The 18,809-nt window shown below is 41.8% G+C and overlaps 1 protein-coding gene across 2 annotated transcripts in view; it reads right to left on the reverse strand.

The window, feature by feature from the left end:
* Positions 1-488: 488 nt before the first annotated feature.
* The window catches only part of LOC102540945 (aprataxin and PNK-like factor), an 86,345-nt gene continuing 68,024 nt past the window's right edge, over positions 489-18,809 (reverse strand). The window contains exons 10-11 of one of the 2 annotated variants that reach the window (XM_072937616.1): positions 3,349-3,443; positions 489-759 (exon numbers count right to left, since the gene is read on the reverse strand). In XM_072937616.1, coding sequence (XP_072793717.1) covers positions 3,376-3,443 — 68 coding nt within the window. In that variant the 3' untranslated portion in view covers positions 489-759; positions 3,349-3,375. Of the gene's footprint in view, positions 760-3,348; positions 3,444-16,297; positions 16,739-18,809 lie in introns of those variants that run through there. The other variant, XM_072937617.1, reaches the window with a different exon arrangement.

Raw genomic sequence — 18,809 nt, forward strand, 5'->3', positions numbered from 1 at the left:
GACTCCCTCCATTTCTGGAGGAAACTTCATGTGAACAGCTGTTTCCCATCATGAGTCACTAAAACTACATAAAGCTCCTAGTCGACAGTCAAGGCTGTACAATCTGTCCCATATGCAGCAAGATGCAGATCTGACACTTGTGTCTTGGGAGAAAAGAAAAGGTGGTGGTGGTGAGGACAGATATAGAGCGCATGCTTAGCCTGCACGAGGTCCTAGGTTCAATCCCCAGTATCTCCATTAAAATAATTAATAAGCCTAATTACCTGCCCCCCCAAAAAACCTAAAGCAAAAAGATGTCATCTTCCAAAGGAGGAATAAACAGAAAAGAAAATTTTAATAATTTAATGATTAAAATATTTTTTATTTTCAACTTTGTTTTTGAAACTTTTTAAGTTCTAACATCAAACATGCTTATATAGCTATGCTGTTACACCAAAGTGGTATATTTGTCTATTGATTTGTCTGTCAGCCAGCTACACTGAATTTGCTGTTTGGTGCCACCGCCTTATATCAACCTCTACTTGAGTAATATAATCTCTTATATTTCAATATACTATTTTTAAAAAGGCTTACACCCCCAACTAAGGAGTTTCCTGCTGGGAGGGACAGTGGATTGTCCCTCCTTGTCTCTACTCAATAGAAACACAGTGAGTGTTGAAAAGTGTACACCTCTCTCCTTTGAGAGACATTCTCCTGATCAGGTGTGGCTCTTCCTTCACACACCTCCAGTCCCTTGGTCCTTCAACCTTCATTCCAGACCTAGAACAAGAGAGGAGAGAAGGCAGTATCTGGTCAGTGAACACACTCTTAGTGCCCGGCCTGCCAGCCCCTGCGGAGGGCACGGAGCTCTAACCCGGACCCAGTGCCTGCACTCAAGAGCACTCCCCCTGGGGAATTAGAGACGTACTCAGACGATCAAGCAAGTCATGACTGAGAGAGGAGAGAATGACTAACGCAACTGGGGCCAAGGGGTTTAGAAGTAATTACTGATCAGCTCCTGAAGGCTGAGTAGTTGTCCTCTAAGAAAAATACCCATTTCAGAGAGAAACAGACCCACCTGGGCCAAGACTCTGAAGTGTGAAAAAGAGGATGAGCAAGTTGCCTTAACCAGAGCACAGGGAAAGGAGCTGGAGGCAGGCTTAGACCAACTCTGGGAACTCATGGGGCAAAAGCAGTGAGAAGTCACTTGAGAACCGTGAACGGGGGAGCGGCGAGTCACACTGTTTCAGGAAGATCACTGGCTGCTCTGAGAAGAAAGGATTGGAAATGCGGGCTGAGCAGCAGGGCCTGTAAGAAGGCTGCTGCAGTGCAGTAAATTAAGGCACATATTAAGGCTAAAGGGATGTCCCAGAGATGCCAAGATGGTGGAATGGAACTGCTGCCTAGGGGAGGGCGCATAGGCCCCATGCCCACAAACTGCTCCCTGCAGAAGTGTTTGGAAGAGGCTCAGGATGGCCCTGGGAAAGGATCAGAGTGCCATGCCTCCTCCTCCGTCAGGCCCACACCTGCATCCTGGAACTTCCTGGCCTCTCCAGCTGGGCCACCCTGGATTCTGGAGCCTATGCAGCTTCAGTGGAAGCCACTGAGGAGCCTTCTGTGGCCCAGATCAGACCCACCGAGGGTCCCATCCAGATGTGTGGCCGTCCGAGCCCTGGGAGAAATAACCATCCCCTCTGAGCCCAGGTTCTCACTCCCACAGCCCCCACTCGGCCAAGATCAAAGTTTCTCAGCCCTCAGGAAGTCTTTTTGGCTGGTAGGAATGTAAAGTTGATATTTTGCAATAATCAAACCAGGTAAGAAGATTTATGCATTATTTTCAGTAGTTCCCAGTTCAAAACCCAACTGAGAGCTTCTTGCTTCCCTAATATAGAATCACAACACATAATATGACCTGCACAGTAAGTGCTCCCCACCTTTGCGGATCCCTCTGCTAGATCCTGGTCTTCAGGGTGACCCTGTGAGGCAGGGCTTATTGACCTCATTTTACTTAACTGGGAAACTAGAACCTGGAGAAGCTGGTGGTATCAGAGAGGAAAAGGCACCCCCCTTTCACAGTCTGCTGGGGGACCACCTGGTTGACCTCCGCCAACGCACTCACTGTGATAACTTTCCTTACTGGTGAAAATGAGGATAAGGACCCTGTGTTTCACTTGATACATTTAAAATTATAATTACAAATTCAGAGCAGGGTCTGTTTATTAGTCTTTTCGTGACATGATATAATAATGTATTTTAAAAGTAAAGAAATTTAATTTTCTTAACAAACTAACTGAGAGTACACTAAATGTCAATCCATACACTAGGGGTATACACACGGTGATTATACAGTGATGACAAATTCCCTGCTCATCGGGGTAAGTGGGGTACAGGGTGGGGAGAGAAGACATTAAACAGACATGGTATACCATCATTTTGTTAACAGTTGTGCTGAGGCCGAGCACAGAAGAGAGCGAAGAGCTCAATTCACAAGAAGAAATGCCCATAACAATAAAAATGTGTTTTAAGGTGCTTACCCTCCCCAGTAATCAAGGACATTTCATCTAGAAACAGTAAGATAGAATTTTGCCTATCAAATTAGCCAAGATCACAAACTGTAAAAAATGGAAATTGGATCAGTAGCTTAATTTGAGAATTCAAATAAACACTCTTTCTCTTTGGGGCTATCTTAAGCTTTCTCTGATCCTTCAGCCTTTATCACCTTCTGCTCAGAGTCGCTTTGTAATCAGCATGGGTCGATTCAGTTGACTTCACACAACCATTTTTCCCTCTTCTGATTTTTGATCTGCCTGACATTTGCTTGCATTGCAGCCAGGAGACCAGCCACGGGCACAGGGCCAGGAAGATGACCTCATTCTAAGCCAAGTCAAGTCTCAGAGTTCTGTGCTCCTTGTACTGGGAGAGAGATGCACCAGAGCAGGTGGAAGTCAAGTCACACGTAAAACCATGTCATTAATCTCTTCCATGCTGTAGTGAGTAAGTTACAAAACTGTCTTATATTCAGATTGTTTTCAAGTTGTGTGGGTGTGTATGTGTGTGTGTGTGGTGGGTGTGGTGGGGGAGACACGTGATACACATGGCAAACCCCTGGAAGCACTTTTATCACTGGCTGACAGCCAGGCTGTAATGAGTGGTAGAGCTGATGTGATGAAACCGCTTTCATTGTTAATTAACCTAAAGTGGTGGTTGGGGGAGGGGCGGTGAGAGGAGTGGGAATATTGAGACAAAGGACTAGGACTTTCTGTGATTTAGGTGAGTAGAGCAGATGCCATCGCTGAGGAGAGTTGACACTGCTCAGATGGAAACGCCACTTCGTGTGGTAGCACTTCGGCTTCCTCATCAGCTCTTTACCTGTTGATGACGTCACCTCATCCACGCTCAGGTGTGTCCCCAGAGTCCATGCTCACTTGCGCATGCTCGTGCTCTCTCTCCCCGCACATCAAATACTATTTCAACAAGGATACATAGATGATAGTTAGATAGAGAGAGAGATAGAGAGATAGATAGATAGATAAATAGATAGATAGCGAATGTTTAATTAGGCATAGTACATGAAGTATATACTTCCAATGTCTTTAAGTTTTGTCTGTGATCACAAAAGTAACATGTGTTGTTGTTAAAAAAAATTTCAAACCATATCAAGTACAGAAGATGAAAATTCTCAACTTATTTTTATCCTTAACCCCATTACTTGCAGTTTGGTGTAAATATTTTCCTAAGAACAAGGTGTCTTAAAAATAATCTTATACAGAATTCATTGTGTGATACTAGCATGTGGCAGTGTCTATTTTAAATATACAGATAGAGAGGATAGACTATACACAAATGTTCAATGTGCCAGAGGCCTGGCTTCACATTCTACAGGTGGACGCAATTTATTACAAGAGTCCCTGTTGTATGTATTAAGGAGACCAGATGGGAGACTGAACAAAATTCCGAGCTCAGATTATTTTCCCTGGGGACACTGCCTCTTGGAATCCAGGAGGAAAAGACAATAATGCAGCTATTCTGCATCTCAGTCACAATCGACAGGAAACGGGTGGGCACTGGGCCCGCAGAAGGATGGAGCTTCTGGGAGTATATGGCAGGAGGCCCGGAGAGGCCGTATGGAAGGTCCAGTGGTGGAACTGAACTGCCCTGGTCTTAGAGAGACAAGACGGTTGTGCAGCCAGACTTTTCCTCCGCTTCCCTGACGGATGCTGTGTCGGCCGTCAGAAAAGCCTTGGCAGTGTGCTGGAGCCCCAGGTTCCAGGCAGGGGGCCTCAGTGCCACCTCTAGCCAGGAAGACAGCTAGAACGATGCACCCAATACGGGGGAGAGATGCTTCTGGTACTGGAGGCAACGGCAGGAGAGAGAGGCTTCTGGTGAGAGTCTCTGAGTGTCGTGGTTTAAGCAGTGACAAGGGACAAAGCTTAGCTACACATCCTGGGGGAATCAAGTCGGGTAACAGGGTGGAGCCCTCCAGCTTCTAGGGGCCACACCTGAGCTCTGACTCCACTAGCTAGCCCAGAGCACTTCAAGACACCAGGAAATCCCAGTAGGACATCATTCTCTTCTCTTGTTTTGTAATCCTTGAATCACACAAGGTTGTCCGGGTCTCCACCAACAGTTACATTCAGAGAGCTGTTCTTTTTCCTGTCCTCAATTCAATTCAGTCCTTTTTTTTTTTTTTTGAATGCCTACTATTTGAAAAGCTACATTTTTTTAGATGTCACAGCAAGAAGAAATGCTTAAATTCAACAATACCTTTAACAAGCATTTATTGACTGCTTGATGTATGCACAGCCCCACGCCAGGCAATGCAGGCCCTGAAAGGAGGCAAGGAGAGATGGGGAGGGCATTTCAAGACAATCTAACAAAGTGTTGGTTCAGAAAGCTGCTAGATTTTAATTAATATAAATACGATCAATTTATATATATAATCTTATAAAATGAACAAATGAGCTTCTTTTAAGCCTCAGGGACTATGTGGTAGGTTGTGTTATTTGTTAGTAATTATTTGTTCATATTGGTCTATGGGTAGAGTATCCTTTGCTAATTCCACTGGCCTCGGGCGTCCTGCGACGCGCAGTGACCCCTGCCTCCTAGCGTTCACGCCGTGTGTAACCCCAACCCCCACTGACCATGGGCTGGTCCAAGTGTCTCACTTCTAATAAATCTAATATGGCAAAAGCGATGATAACGTCAGTTCTGAGATTAGGTTAGGAAGACTAGGGCTCCAAATTGGGCACACTCTCTTGCTCTCTCATTTTGATCTGGAGCCAGCAAGTGGCCATACTGTGAGTTGCCCTTTGTAAAGGCCCATGGGACAAGGACCTGATGTCTCCGGACAGTAGCCAGTGAGGCCCTAAGGCTTGCCACCAGGCACAGGAGTGAGCGCGGAAGTGGACTGTCCCAAGTTGAGCCTTCAGTCATCCGCAGCCCGGTCTGACACTTCAACTGCAGTTTTGTGAGGAGTCCTAATGCAGAGGCTCCCAGCTAAGCCACGCCCACGGAAACTGAAGATAATAAGCATTTGTTGTTTTGGGTAATTTTTAGACATTAATCAATAATTAGTACACCCATAAACATTTGATTCCTTTAACCACCACTGCCTCAATCTCATTCAGCTTCCATTGAGAAAACAGAACAGATGAGTCATGAATCATGCAGGTTCAATGTCCCATGAGACTTAGGGCTCCTCGGGACCCGGACTCTTCCTCCCAGGCAGCCGTGATGAGGAGTTTCATGAGGAAAAGCAGGTGCATTCACGGAAGGAATAGCCTGAAGGCTGTCTTATCCTTACAAGGCAATCGTCAACCACTCAGGTATGGTCCTCAACCTCATGAGCTCAGCAACCTGATTTTGTGGCCAAACGAGCACTGACCCTTCTCTTAAGAGTGGGTTCATATGAGTCAAGCATGTGAGACTGAAGAATAAAATCCCCACGTTTCCATTTACAAATTTAAAAAGAGAATCCTAACTCACATGCCATTGTGAGTACCCTGCTTGCCATGAATCATCTCTTCTCTCTGTTAAGTTTCCTGGGCAGCAATGGAAGATGAATAAGGTTGGCAAGTTGGTTAAAGGAATCAAATGAAACATTCATTATATTAATTATCGATTGCTACATAAAAATTACCCAAACCAATCAGCTTAAAACAACCACTTTGAAACTCTGAAGTGCTTCAGAACCTAGAATGCTTACCGCAGGACCTGGCAGCACTCAACAAACAGGGCCATTGATACCATCCATCATCTGTGCTTAGGCACAAGAAAGGGCGGCACCGAGCCCTGGATGTAGCATGGGACTTGAGATCAGATAAATCTAGGTCCAAATTCCTGTGCTGCCATTTATTGTCTGTACTTTCCACTTCTACTGCAGGGAGGGGAGCAGCACTCTGCTTCGTCAGGGGCATTTGAGAAAGTAAGTGGATGCGTGGCAGAGGTATTTAGACCATCGAGATACAAGCCTCAGAGGTAAAAGGCACAGTACTGTGCAGCATATTGCATTGTAATTACCAGCTTGCTGAAATACTATCACTTAACTATTCCAACTACTTAAAACAAGGATAATTATGTAAAGTGATAAATGTGCTAAATTTTGCTACAATGGCAATCACATCGCAATATATGAATGTATCAAATCACCATGTTGCACAAGTCAAAAATATTTCAGTAACAATAAATAAATAAAATAAAACTAGATAACATATTGCCACGAAAAGAAAGAAAAAGAAATCATCTAGAGAAATCTAAAGATTATAAACAATCATACACCGTTAACAAGGCTGAATGGCAAAAACATTTTAGAACCAGGCGTTACAAACTCACGTCTGCCCGGAAGGCGATGGAAACAGGTGAATCCTCTAGATGGAAGATAAAACCAGGTTTGAGGGTCATCTAACTCCTTCAGGTCTTCGGCGCTTCTGTTTGTGCTGGCTACTTGGTGAACCAGCCATTTGTGCCATGTCCACATGCTGTGGCCTGCAAACTACTTCAAGCTTCCCTGCCATCAGCCATCAGGGTTCCTGGCAAACATGGGAAATGGTAGGACAGGAGTGTGGGAACGGAGGCTGAGCTGTCCTGCCTTGGAGGATAGAGAGAGTAGTCTGCACGCTAGCGCTGCAGGGGTTTCATCATTTTTGGTATGGTGTAAATCTAGATCGGTGTATTGATTTTAATGTTTGTGTATTGATTTTAATGTTTGTGTATTGTAAGGAACCATTACGTTACTTAAAATGCTTTTTTTTTTTTTTTTTTTTTTTTACTGTTGATCATTCTGGTACAGACACAGAATTACACCAAAGAGAGGTGTATGAAAGTGCAAGAGATTTACTACACTCACGGGTCCTAGAAGAGGTAAGCCCAGCCCAGGGGGACACACAGGACAGGTGCTAGAGAAATTGAAAATTTTAAATAAGAGTTTTAACTGATATTTTTAAATTGTGCTTTGAAATATCTCTACTTGTGAGAATTTCTTTCTTTTTAATTGTGGTAAAATATATATAACATAATATTTACCATCCTGGCCATTTTTAAGTGTGCAGTTCAGTAATGCTAAGTATATTCACATTACTTTGCAAGCAATCCTCAGAACTTTTTTACTTTGCGAAACTGAAACTCTAGACCCATAAAACAGCAATCGCATGCCTTCCTCCTCCCGCCCAACCTTCTGGAACCCTGTTCCTATGAATTTGACTGATCTACTACCTCGTGAGGGTGGAACTATTCCAGTATTTGTCTTGTGTGACCGGCTTATTTCGCTTAGCACAATGTCTTCAAGGTTCATCCACGTTGTGTGTCAGAATTTCCCTCTGTTGAGTAATATTCCGTTGTCTGTATGTAACACACTTTGTCTGTCCTTTCGTCTGTCAATGAACATTTGAATTTGCTTCCACCTTTTGGCTACTGTAAATAATGCCGCTATGAACATGGGTGTACGAATATCTCTTTGAGACCCTGCTTTCAATTCCTTTGGGTATATATCCAGAAGTGAAATTGCTGGACCACACGGTAATTCTATTTTTAATTTTTCGAGGAACTGCCATAATGTTTCCAACAGTGGCTGCATCGTTTTACATGCTGCCAACGGAGCACAAGGTTTCCAGTTTCTCCATATCCTCACCAACACTTGTTATTTGGGTTTTGTGTCTGTTGTTATTTGTTTTTTGATAGGAGCCATCCTCGGGGCTGTGAGGTGATATTTTACTGCATTTTTTATCTGCATTTTCCTAATGATAAGGGGTGTTGAGCATCTTTTCAGATACTTGTTGGCCATTTGTGTATCTTCTTTGGAGAAACGTCTATTCAAGTCCTTGTCCTTTGCACATATTTTGATCAGGGTGTTTTACTTTTTGTTGTAGAATTGTAGAGATTCTTTATATATCCTGGATATTAACTCCTTCTTAGATACATGATTTGCAAAGAGCGGAGGGCTCTTTGCTGCCGCACCACCAGGTCGTCCCCAGTAGAGGGGGCTGGAGAGCAATAGGGAACCGAGAGGTGGGGGGAAAAAGGAACGAGCAGAAGGTGAAGACAGGCAGGAAAATAAGGCAATCAACGCTATTAACTTGAGAAAACTATTTGTTATATGAACCAGCATGAACAAAGACCTGGGCAGAATATGAGAAATCTAGAGGTTCAAAATTGGTCACCTAGAGCCTTTATCCATTCGATCAGAAGCCAACACGCCCTCTTTCGGTGATGGGTGTGCAGAGAGCCAAGGCTGGGCACTAATTACAGAGTGGCTGCAGTACCAGCCATCCCCCAGAACTCTGCTGTGAAGTGGAACGCTGGAGTAACAGAGGTAATCAGATCAGGGGATTGCTGGGGATGATGCAAACACATCATTCTCCCCAAATTAAAGCACTCTATTCATGTCTAGAGCTTGAAAATTCACTTCTCAGTAAAGGTCAAGAAAAGCAAACACTGCTTAAATTTAATTAGTAAGCCAGCTGTCAGTCACTGGCAGTGACAGAGGCAGGAAGACATTTCGAGGCAGGAAATTGGCTGGAATTATCATGACAGAGTCCTTGCATCTTTAATCAGGAACTCTTCTTTCAGAAATATTTGATTCATCACTGAAAGAACGATGCCAAGTTGGCATCTGTTTTATTCCCTTATAGATTTATCTCATTCTTTTAAGTGGCAAACCCAGCAAATAAGACCTTAGTTCACTAAGAAGATGGATTTCAGTGGGGCTGACAATCGGATTAATCTGTCACTGATTGTCCACATTCTAAAGGACTGCCCTGGAGCGAGATCAAAACAGGAGATAAAAATCCAACCGACTGGCATTTTGTTTTGTTTATAAGATTAGGTGAGGAAAAGGTTAAGGTTAGGTGTGAGAGAAGTGGTTCAGGCGTCAGGTGAACCAGGTCTATCCCGGAACCCACCACTATTAACTGGGGACAGCTAGTGGGTTGGGGAATACTTGAACTGTTGATGTCAGTGAATCAAGAACAGGTCTAAATCACCCGGCATCCCCTCCCAGGACCATCATTGCTACTAATTTTTCCTCTGTAATTTTGGGGGATTCCTTAACATCTCTGATCTTAAACTAACCAGTTGCAAAATGGGAATAGGGTGCTCAAAAAGGGAGTTAGTAGTGATGGTCTGCAGGTGATTCTGGGGAATTTTTCTGCTCTCTGTTTTCTCTGATTTTTTGCCAAAGAAATCTTAAGCGTAAAAAATTTAAATATTTGATCTTTACACACCAAGATTTCCCTAAGACTGTTACTGCCTTGCCACTGATGAATATTCTTCTATAGTTTTTGATGGCCCTTCACACGTGGGGTTATCAGAGGAAGCAATCTCATTGTCTCGAATTGCAGTCAACAATTCTTCCACAGTCTACATTGCTCTTCAATAAATTCTAAAGCTTCTCCTAGCAGTAAAAGTAAATGATAATGATACGTTTACTACTTTCATCCAGCTCATATTCTCCAGTCATCGTGATGAAACAGAAAGGCTTTTGAGGTTAATGTCTGACAGGGAGTTAATGAGCTATCTAGAAAAGTTCAGGAATATTAGCTAACCTGTCGTCAATTCAAAATGATGTTTTTAAGTTAGATGGAGCTGGAGAAAAATATTACCTCTTAAAGGAAAACGGTTTTAAATACACACCACACACCAAAGAGGGTTTCATTTCTAAGTTCAGTATCTCTTACACACGTATCAACACTTATATAATAACATTTTATTAATATGCATACAAGGTGTTCATTATTTTCATTTAAAGTTTTTAAACTTTTAATAATCTGGGTGTTATTAATGGTTATGGGTAGAAATATTGATAAGGTTACTTGTGTTATAGATTTATCTTTCTCTCAGCTGACGTGGACTTGGATTCTGTCGGTTAGAGTGTAAGTCACTTTCTCTTGTAGACTATTCATTGTCTCAAAGTCACAAGATCTAAATGAATTCACTTTGAAAAAAACACGTTTGCTGACACAGCTCTGTATACAGCATGGACTGAGGATTGTGAGAGAAACAGAGAACACAGCCCTCACCCTCAAGGACACTGGACCAGCGTGACACCCCTGGGATGACTGCCTTTCTCTGCTAGGGTAGGGCTTTTAGTTAGAAATACTGAAACCCCAGAGTTCTGAATGTTCCTAGTACGGCTTCCTCTTCCCCTCCTTCAGGACACCACAAGCCTCAGGTGCCCGTAGACCAAGCCAAGCTGGAGGCTGCAGTCAGAGTGAATTCTTTCTTTGGGATTTATCCCGTCAATGCCTCGCACCCCCGTCTGCCTCAGTCAAGTCTAAGATCATTCCTCATCCAGTTATTATATCTGTGTGTTCAGCGTGTATACAAATCTGACTTGGTTTCTCACTCCTTCTCAACCCCAGAACTTCCCCTCTGTAATTCGCAGTCATCTCCAAACCCCCCTCAATGCTCACCTCTTTCTGAACATCCCCATGTTCTGGCGGTGCGTGATCCAGCTCCTGCCTCCCTCTACTAAAGGGGGACGTCTCCTATCCGTCCTTGCCTCCTCCTGAATATCATCTAAAATTCAGTCCATATTCATATTTCTCCACTAGTTCTAAAAATATCTTTTATGGCTGTTTTTCCCAAAGAAAGGTCAAGATTCATGCACTGCATGTGGTGGTTATGATTTTTTTTTCTCTTTAAGTCTAGAGTGCCCCACCCCTATCTTTTCACAGCATTATCTTTTTGTAAGAGATCAGATAGAATGTTCTACATTGTGTGTTTAGCTGATTATTTTATTGTGGTGTCATTTACCATGTTCCTCCATCCAGTATATTTTCTGTATCCTGGGAGTTAGGTTCAAAGGCTTAATGAGAGTCAGTAAAACATTCTGGTCAAGCACATTTTTCAGGGAGCATGTAAGGTCATGTTGGTGAGTGACACCTGATCTCTCCACTGCAAAGTTACGTTTTCTCCTTTGTAAGTTACCTTCAGGATGATGACACTTTTCAGGATGTGTGATGGTCCTTGCCTGAATCAGTGGTTACAGTGGAGGTTAGAAAATGGTGATTTCCTAGTTTTTTCATTCCTTCTCCATTCATTAGCTGGCATTCTATTATAAAGAAGAGATTGTCCTCATCCACTGGGAATGAAATACAGTTCCTCCCCAAAGGCAGGATGAATATTCCATTTAATTTCCAGAGTAAGAAGTTAGTGAGAATGAGTTTTTTCCCTTCCTTTACTTTGTGAAAAAATATTTATTATTAATAGTAGTAACAGTAGTATCGCTGTATACTCATAAATTTGTATTTATTTAATGTTTTATTATGAATTAGTCACTAGTGTTTTGTTTCACTTCTAATTGCAGTAGTTTAAAGCTAAATAAATGTCGGTGCACAGGGGTCTGAAGATCTGCAAGAATTTTTTTCCTTTAAGAAATCCTTACGTATATTTGAGCTTAGAAAGCATTGAAATAGCATCTGTATAACAATAAACTTTGAGACTTATCACAAGACAAAATGCCAAGAAGTTCACGGTAAAGCATTACATCAGACATTTTAGAAGACAAACCATAACTTTTCAACATTTCTACCTCAGTCTGCCTCCTTCACTACTTCTGACTTTTGGAGAAAACAGGAAAAGAAAAGATCATAACAATTAGCAACTAAAATTCCTTTAATTAAATGAAGACTGTAATGTTGATTACATACCTTAATCAGAATGTACACTTTAGAATAATAAGTTTTTTTTTCTTTTTTGCTGGAGGCAGCAGACCTCAATTCTAGCTAGCTTAAGGGAAATTATAAAGAAAAATTCTGTAGCAGTTCAATCAAAGGTCTGGGCACCCGCTCTCCAGACGGCCGCAGTGTCCCAGTACCCCAGCTCCAACTCCTCCTCTCTGTCCTCATCCAGCACAAATTCCCTAGGAGGAGCAGCTGATGGACCGGGCGGGGTCTGGGCTCACACTGCATCAGTGGCTGAGGTCAGAGGCAGGATCACGGAGCCGGGATGTGGCCCCCGGAGCCACTCCTGGGCATGTTCTCAGAGACAGCAGGTCATCACCAGTGGGCAGCTCCACTAAGGAAACGTCAAACATTCTTTAACGATGAACTGAGGGTGGCCGTCATTGGTGTGATGGTGTGTGGAGTGAAGATGTGGGAATTTCATTAACTTTACACTGTCATTCTGTTACGGCCAATAGCTGTTTTGTTAAAACCAAACCTCTCAGGTGACTGCCTGTGATCTTTCTGGTTTAGGGGGACTCTAGATAGGCTGCCAGTTTGGAAAAAAAAAAAGTTTGGGGGAACAAACATGTCTCTTTGATTAGGGAAGACGTACATAAATATCCAGACTGCTAATTCCAGACTTTTATTTATTTCACAGACTCGTAAACCTGCTACGTCTTAAAAGGGTCACCTTTTTATCAGGTGGCATGGTTACTATTAGGCAGAGATGATTTATGCCATCTTGAGATGTCAACCATTAATCAGAAATAACAAGTGTTACATCCAGGAAGAAAATAGGCAGATTGATCTGTGGCTAGTAATTAGACACACCAAGCAACACGATTTTCTCTCCTGTCAGTTAGCACTTAGACAGCACTATCAAAGGCAGGCAAACTTCTCCGGCAAGTAATCAAGGGTGCTGGACAGTTTGCTTAATCTCAGTTTTGGAAGAACAAATTTCTCTTTCAAAAAAGAAGAGATCGGGGGAGGTATAGCTCGGTATTTAGCAGACTCTGGATACATTCTGAAAGTAGAACCATCGAGATTTTGCGGCGTGTGGGAGAAAGTGGGAGGTCAAGCATATCAAGTTGTGTAGACTGATCAGGAGAGGAAGGTTTGCGGGGAGTGAGGAGGGCAATTAGAATTCAGCACTGAACATGTGAAGTTTGAGGTGTCTATCACACACTCAAGCAGAGATGCCAACTGGACAACTGGGTAAGTCTGGAACTTAGGGTAGAGCTCAGGGCTTGAGATACAAATTTAGGAGTTATCTGCACATATTAAAAAGCCACAAGATTGCATAAAATCGCCAAACAAAGCAATTTAAATAGGAACATGAAGAGCAAGGACTCTGCTTCAAGGTACTCTTAACACTGAGAACTCATGGACAAATGAAACATCCAGCAGTGGATACTGGGAGTCAAGGAGAGAAAACTCAATGTGTTCTAACTTCCAAGTAGCCAAGTCAAGGAAGTGTTTCAAGGAGGCAGGAGTGATATATTATTTCAAATGTTGCAGAAGGTCAAGAAGAATGAGAGCTGAGAACTGATCACAGGATTTAGCATAGTGATCACTGATGCCCTTGATCAACGCAGTTTCAATGGAGAGGTGGTGAGGAAAGCTGGATTTCAATGAGCTTCCAAGGAGGAGAGGCACTGGTGACAGCAAGGATAGCTAACACTCTAGACAAATTTTGCTGTTAAGGGGACAAGATAAGTGAGGGTAGTAAAGCTGTGGGGAAAAGTGAAGTCGAGGGAAGATACTCATTTGTTCTTTAGGATGGAAGAAATATTCTTTATATAGTGATGGGAATGGTTCAGTATTTGGGCAGAAACGGATGAGGCGGGATCCAAAGGGAAGAATTACCAGTATGATACCCATGGGCACGTAAGGGGTGCCTGAGTCTCAGGGGTTGGCTTTAAATAGGAACACAGGCAATTCATCTGTTCTATCAGGAAAGACAACAGACAACACGGGAGTAGCTGGGAGATGGGTAGACACAGGTGCAAGTCTGTGCAAGTTCTCAGAACTTCAATTATCTCCACGAAGTAGGAAGGCAAATCCAATCTCAGTTCTCGGGCTTGTAAACATTCTGTAGCAACCAACAACGTCGGCTACTTTCTCTTTTAACACTCGCTCTGCTTTTAGCGTCTGCAACACAGCAGACCCCTGGCACCCCTCTTCTCCCTCTAACTCCTTGAAAGAGTCTTCTTTCTACTCCTACTCCTTAAACGGTTACACCCCAGATCTCGTCCTCAACTCTCTTTTCCCTATTTATCACTCACCCCTTTAGTGACTGTACACATCACTAGTGTTCATTCACTGTGTCTGGGCCACAAAACTACTTCCCAGGTCCTTTTCAATGGGCGAGGCCATGTGACTACTTCTGGCCAATGGGCTGTGAGTATGAGTGTCACTTCCAGCCTGAAGCGTTTAAGTTTCAGGGTACAGCCCTCCACTTTCTCTATGTCTCTCGCAGTCAGGATTAATAAGCTCACATCCCAGTGGTGCAACCATGATATGAGATTTCTGAGCTTCTGAAAGCCTGGAATGCTGAATTGCCATCTGGAAGACAGTGCCCTAGAGTCACCTACCAGAAAATCTTGGTAGAAGGAAACTTTCCCTGTGTTATGACACTGAGATTTTTGAGTTACCTCCCCCCACCCAGCCTAATTGAATGGTACAGTGATCTAACTGAGTGCTTCTCAAACTTTTGAGGCTTAGGACTTCCTTAACTCTTAAAACTTTTTGATGACCCCAAAGAGCTTTTGTTTATGAGGGTCAGATCTAAATATACGTACCATTTTGGAAATCACAATTGAGAAATTTTAAAGATTTATTTGCTAATGCATTTAAAAATAATAAACCTACTGCATATTAACATAAATAATGTATTTTATAAAAATTATTTTTTAATTGAAATGAGTGGCATTGTTTCACATTTTTGTAGATTTCTTTAATGCCTGGCTTAATAGAAGACAGCTGAATTCTCGTTTCTGCTCTCAGATATCATTTGCTTGAAGTATACAGAGAAAATCAGGCCTTACCCAGATATGTAGTTGGAAAAGGAAGGAGTACTTTAATAGGCTTTTCAGATAATTGTGAATATTATTTTCAATATACCACCAAAAATAGATAGCAGCTTCTGAAAGGTTAGGTGCAATGTGTAATCTGAAACCACATTAATGAATTTAACAGACTCTGAATCACCAAGTTTCATTGGTCTATCTTACGCTTTGAATAAATCTTTAACCCATGCCTGACTTTATAACATACATTGGTCATTTGGAAAATGCCAGCTTGCTCAGTTTTGTAGACCTTCCAAATGTTGATACATTTCATTGTATTATATCAACAGTAGCATCAGTTTTAAAAGTTTTAGGAAGCTCTCAGTGACAGATACCAGTTTTCCAAAATTCTAATTTAAAATATTTACTTATTTACTATTGTGTTATTTAATTATCTTATTTTGGCAGGTGGGGGGTAATTGGGTTTGTTTATTTTCAGAGGAGGTGCTGGGGGGGTTGAACCCAGGACCTTATGCATGCTAAGCATGCGCTCTACCACTTGAGCTCTACCCTCAACCCCAAAATCCTAATTTTTGTTTGAAAGCTCAATCTTTACAATTACAACATATACTGTTGGTTGTTTTCCTTGGGGGAAAAAACCGAAACAGGCTTAGTTCATTTTGGAGGAATACTCAAAGTTATCACATACTGTCATATACTCAAGTTTGAAATAACCACGTCTGCCAGTCATTCCTTCGAGTAAAAACTGTGACGCATGAAGAAATCTACTAGTTCAGCTTGCAGCTGAATCAGAAAAGGCTCTTCCTCAAAACTGAGCCTGTACGTCAATACACAGCAAGGCTGGACATTTACAGCACGCCCCAGCATCCCCTTCTTAGACTGTTTCCTTTCTACCCATTTTGTTCTTTGCGTTCCTGCCTCATCGCCTGCGAGCTCTTTGATTGTAGACCCCAGGTCCTTTTCTTCCTTGTTTTCTCACCATTACTGAATGAAGAAATAGCCTATCTTCCCAAATAGACTGAAAGCACATAGAAAACAGAAACTCCATGTTATTCTTCTTTGACTCACCAGCACCTCACACAGGGTCTTGGGCGCAAGAGAGCACAACTGTGGTTGTTTATGATAATGAAGTCTATTATGTACATTGTATCAGGCTGGCCAGTAATGAACTCAGCAGTAATTACTCTTTTTCATTTTTGTTCAATACGTATTATAGAGGAACAGCTTCGTAAGTTGGGTTTGCAGACTGGCAGGAAGAACCCCCCCCCCAACACACACACACTGATAGATTCCTGCTCAAGAAGGGGAACGGAATGGGAACAAGGTGGTCTCCCAGAGCAGGGCTGAATGTAGCACCTCGCGTGAGGTTTCTCCCTCTACGGGGTATGTTGGTGACTCTGAACTCTGCACAGATTAATCAGAAGAATCCACTATCCATTTAGTCTCAGCTTTAGATCACCACTCTGGAAAAATTATGCTCATAATCTATTCGCTTTGATTACAACGAATGTTCATAACCACTAGGACTGTCCAGTTCTAGAAACTCACAGCGTCAACAAGGCTGTCCTCGACCTGGGGGAAAAGCAGAATCAGCGCCCACGCGTCACCAAAACATCCTCACGTCTCCGGCCTCCCAAGGTCCCCGAAAACCCACCTCCCCTCCAAGTCAACAAAAATATTTGCTTTTAGAATTAAACATGTAGGTGAAAAATGTGATCCTTTTTAGCTCGATGGAAGAGACTGAGATAGAGTTTAAATTCCATGAACACCAGGATAAGGAGAGTTGGCTCTTCACTGGTCAGGACAGCAATCAAAGAATCAAGTTTCGGTTAACATTGCTTCTGAGCCCACAAATCTCATGAGTTTTCCCTCTATTTTGAAAATCACAGATTTAAACACAGTCCAATTACAAGTGGCAAATTTTCATTATAATTAAGTTACATATTTATACATTGGTTGTACTCAAAAGTGACTTCAGGATGATTATGAAGGTGCAGCAAACTCTCCTTAAAGAACAGCTACCGTGTGCTATCACATTCCTCTACTTCCAAGAACGTATTGATATTGAATGCTGCTTTTTCTTTCTGAAAGACAATTCTCACCTTTTGTATTCTTTTTTTTTATAACAGCCTTAGTGAGATACATAATCCACATACCATAAAACCTATGCTGAGAAAGTGTACAGTTCAGTGGGGTTTAGTTTACTGACAGTTTTGTAACCATCACCACTAATTTAGAATATTTCTTATCAAGTTATAAAGAAATTATCTATTAGGAGTCACCTTCTATCCCCTCCACTCCCCCAGACCCTGGCAACCACCAATCTAATTTCTGTCTCAATGGATTTGTTAATTTGGGGTATTTTACATAAATGAGCTGATTCAATGCGTGGCCTTTCGTATCTGGTTTCTTTCACTTAGCATAATGTTTCCAGGGTTTTTCCACACTGCGGTATGTTTCAAGACTGTAGTTCTTTTTCTATGGCTGAAAACTATTCCCTTATAGAGACAGACCATGTTTTGTTTATCCATTCATCAGCTGATGGACATTTAGGTGTTTCTACCTTTGACTATTGTGAAGAATGCTTCTGTGGACATTGTGTCTGAGGTTTTTTGGTGAACACACATTTTTTAATTCCTTTGGGATACACCTATGAGTAGGTCAAGGAACACTTCAAAGATTAAGTTAGTGCAAGAATGAGGATAAGTTTAAAGAATTTTTTTCACAGGTTTGTCAAGCCCCCAAGACTAAAGGGACCTTAGGAGAAGAAAATTAGTTCCTAAATAACAAGAGACTAAGTCAGAATAATAGATAATAATGGTCTAGAGAAATATTTATCTTTTCCTTGCTGTAGTGTAAGTAAATTTTAATTTTATGCAATTACCTGAAAACATTTAAAAACACTAAGAAAACAATTATAAATCTGTCTTCCTCTTTTAAAATATAAATTTTTAGGTTCTCTTAGAATAAAAGGTATCAGTGTTCAACAAGGAAGCTTTCTGGTTCAGTGAATTATGATTTCAGTACTAAACCTGCTTCTCTGTATACACATCCCCAACTGTTTAATTTAAAGATTCTAAACTGTATTTCAAAGATCCTAAGTCACCGAAAATGAAAAGCATTACATGCTCTACGGTACTTTAAGAATAGAGATACACTTCATAAATGTGAAAGGGTCTCTTCTTGAAATAAGAGGCCAGAATCTTGAGTGCCGGCGGACAACTTACTACTTTCATCTGACTATAAAAGAACGAATGGCATTTGAGAAAATCATAGTCAAAAATAATTTCTACATTCTTAATGTAAAGACAGCATATTGAGAGTTAAAATAACCAGGCAGGCCTTCAGTATGAAAAAGAAATGGCCAAATTCCTTGAGTTTTTCTACCTTTCAACTCAGACGCACAGTAAATCACAGACTTGAGCATTCCCTGCAGGTTGGACATTCCTATAGTCTAGTTGAATCTATTTTCAGTATCCATTTGATAATTTTCCCAAGTTTCAAAGAATCAAAGTAGTAAATGAAATGGCAAAGCTCACATCCAGGGTGCTAGAAAAAATAATTGCCATTATATGATGGCTGTTATTTCTTCCAGCCTGCTTCTGCTTGAAGAATTACTTCAGCAGGAATGAACGAAGCACGC

Source organism: Vicugna pacos, chromosome 15 (genome assembly GCF_048564905.1).
Source record: "Vicugna pacos chromosome 15, VicPac4, whole genome shotgun sequence".
Lineage (NCBI taxonomy): Eukaryota > Metazoa > Chordata > Mammalia > Artiodactyla > Camelidae > Vicugna > Vicugna pacos.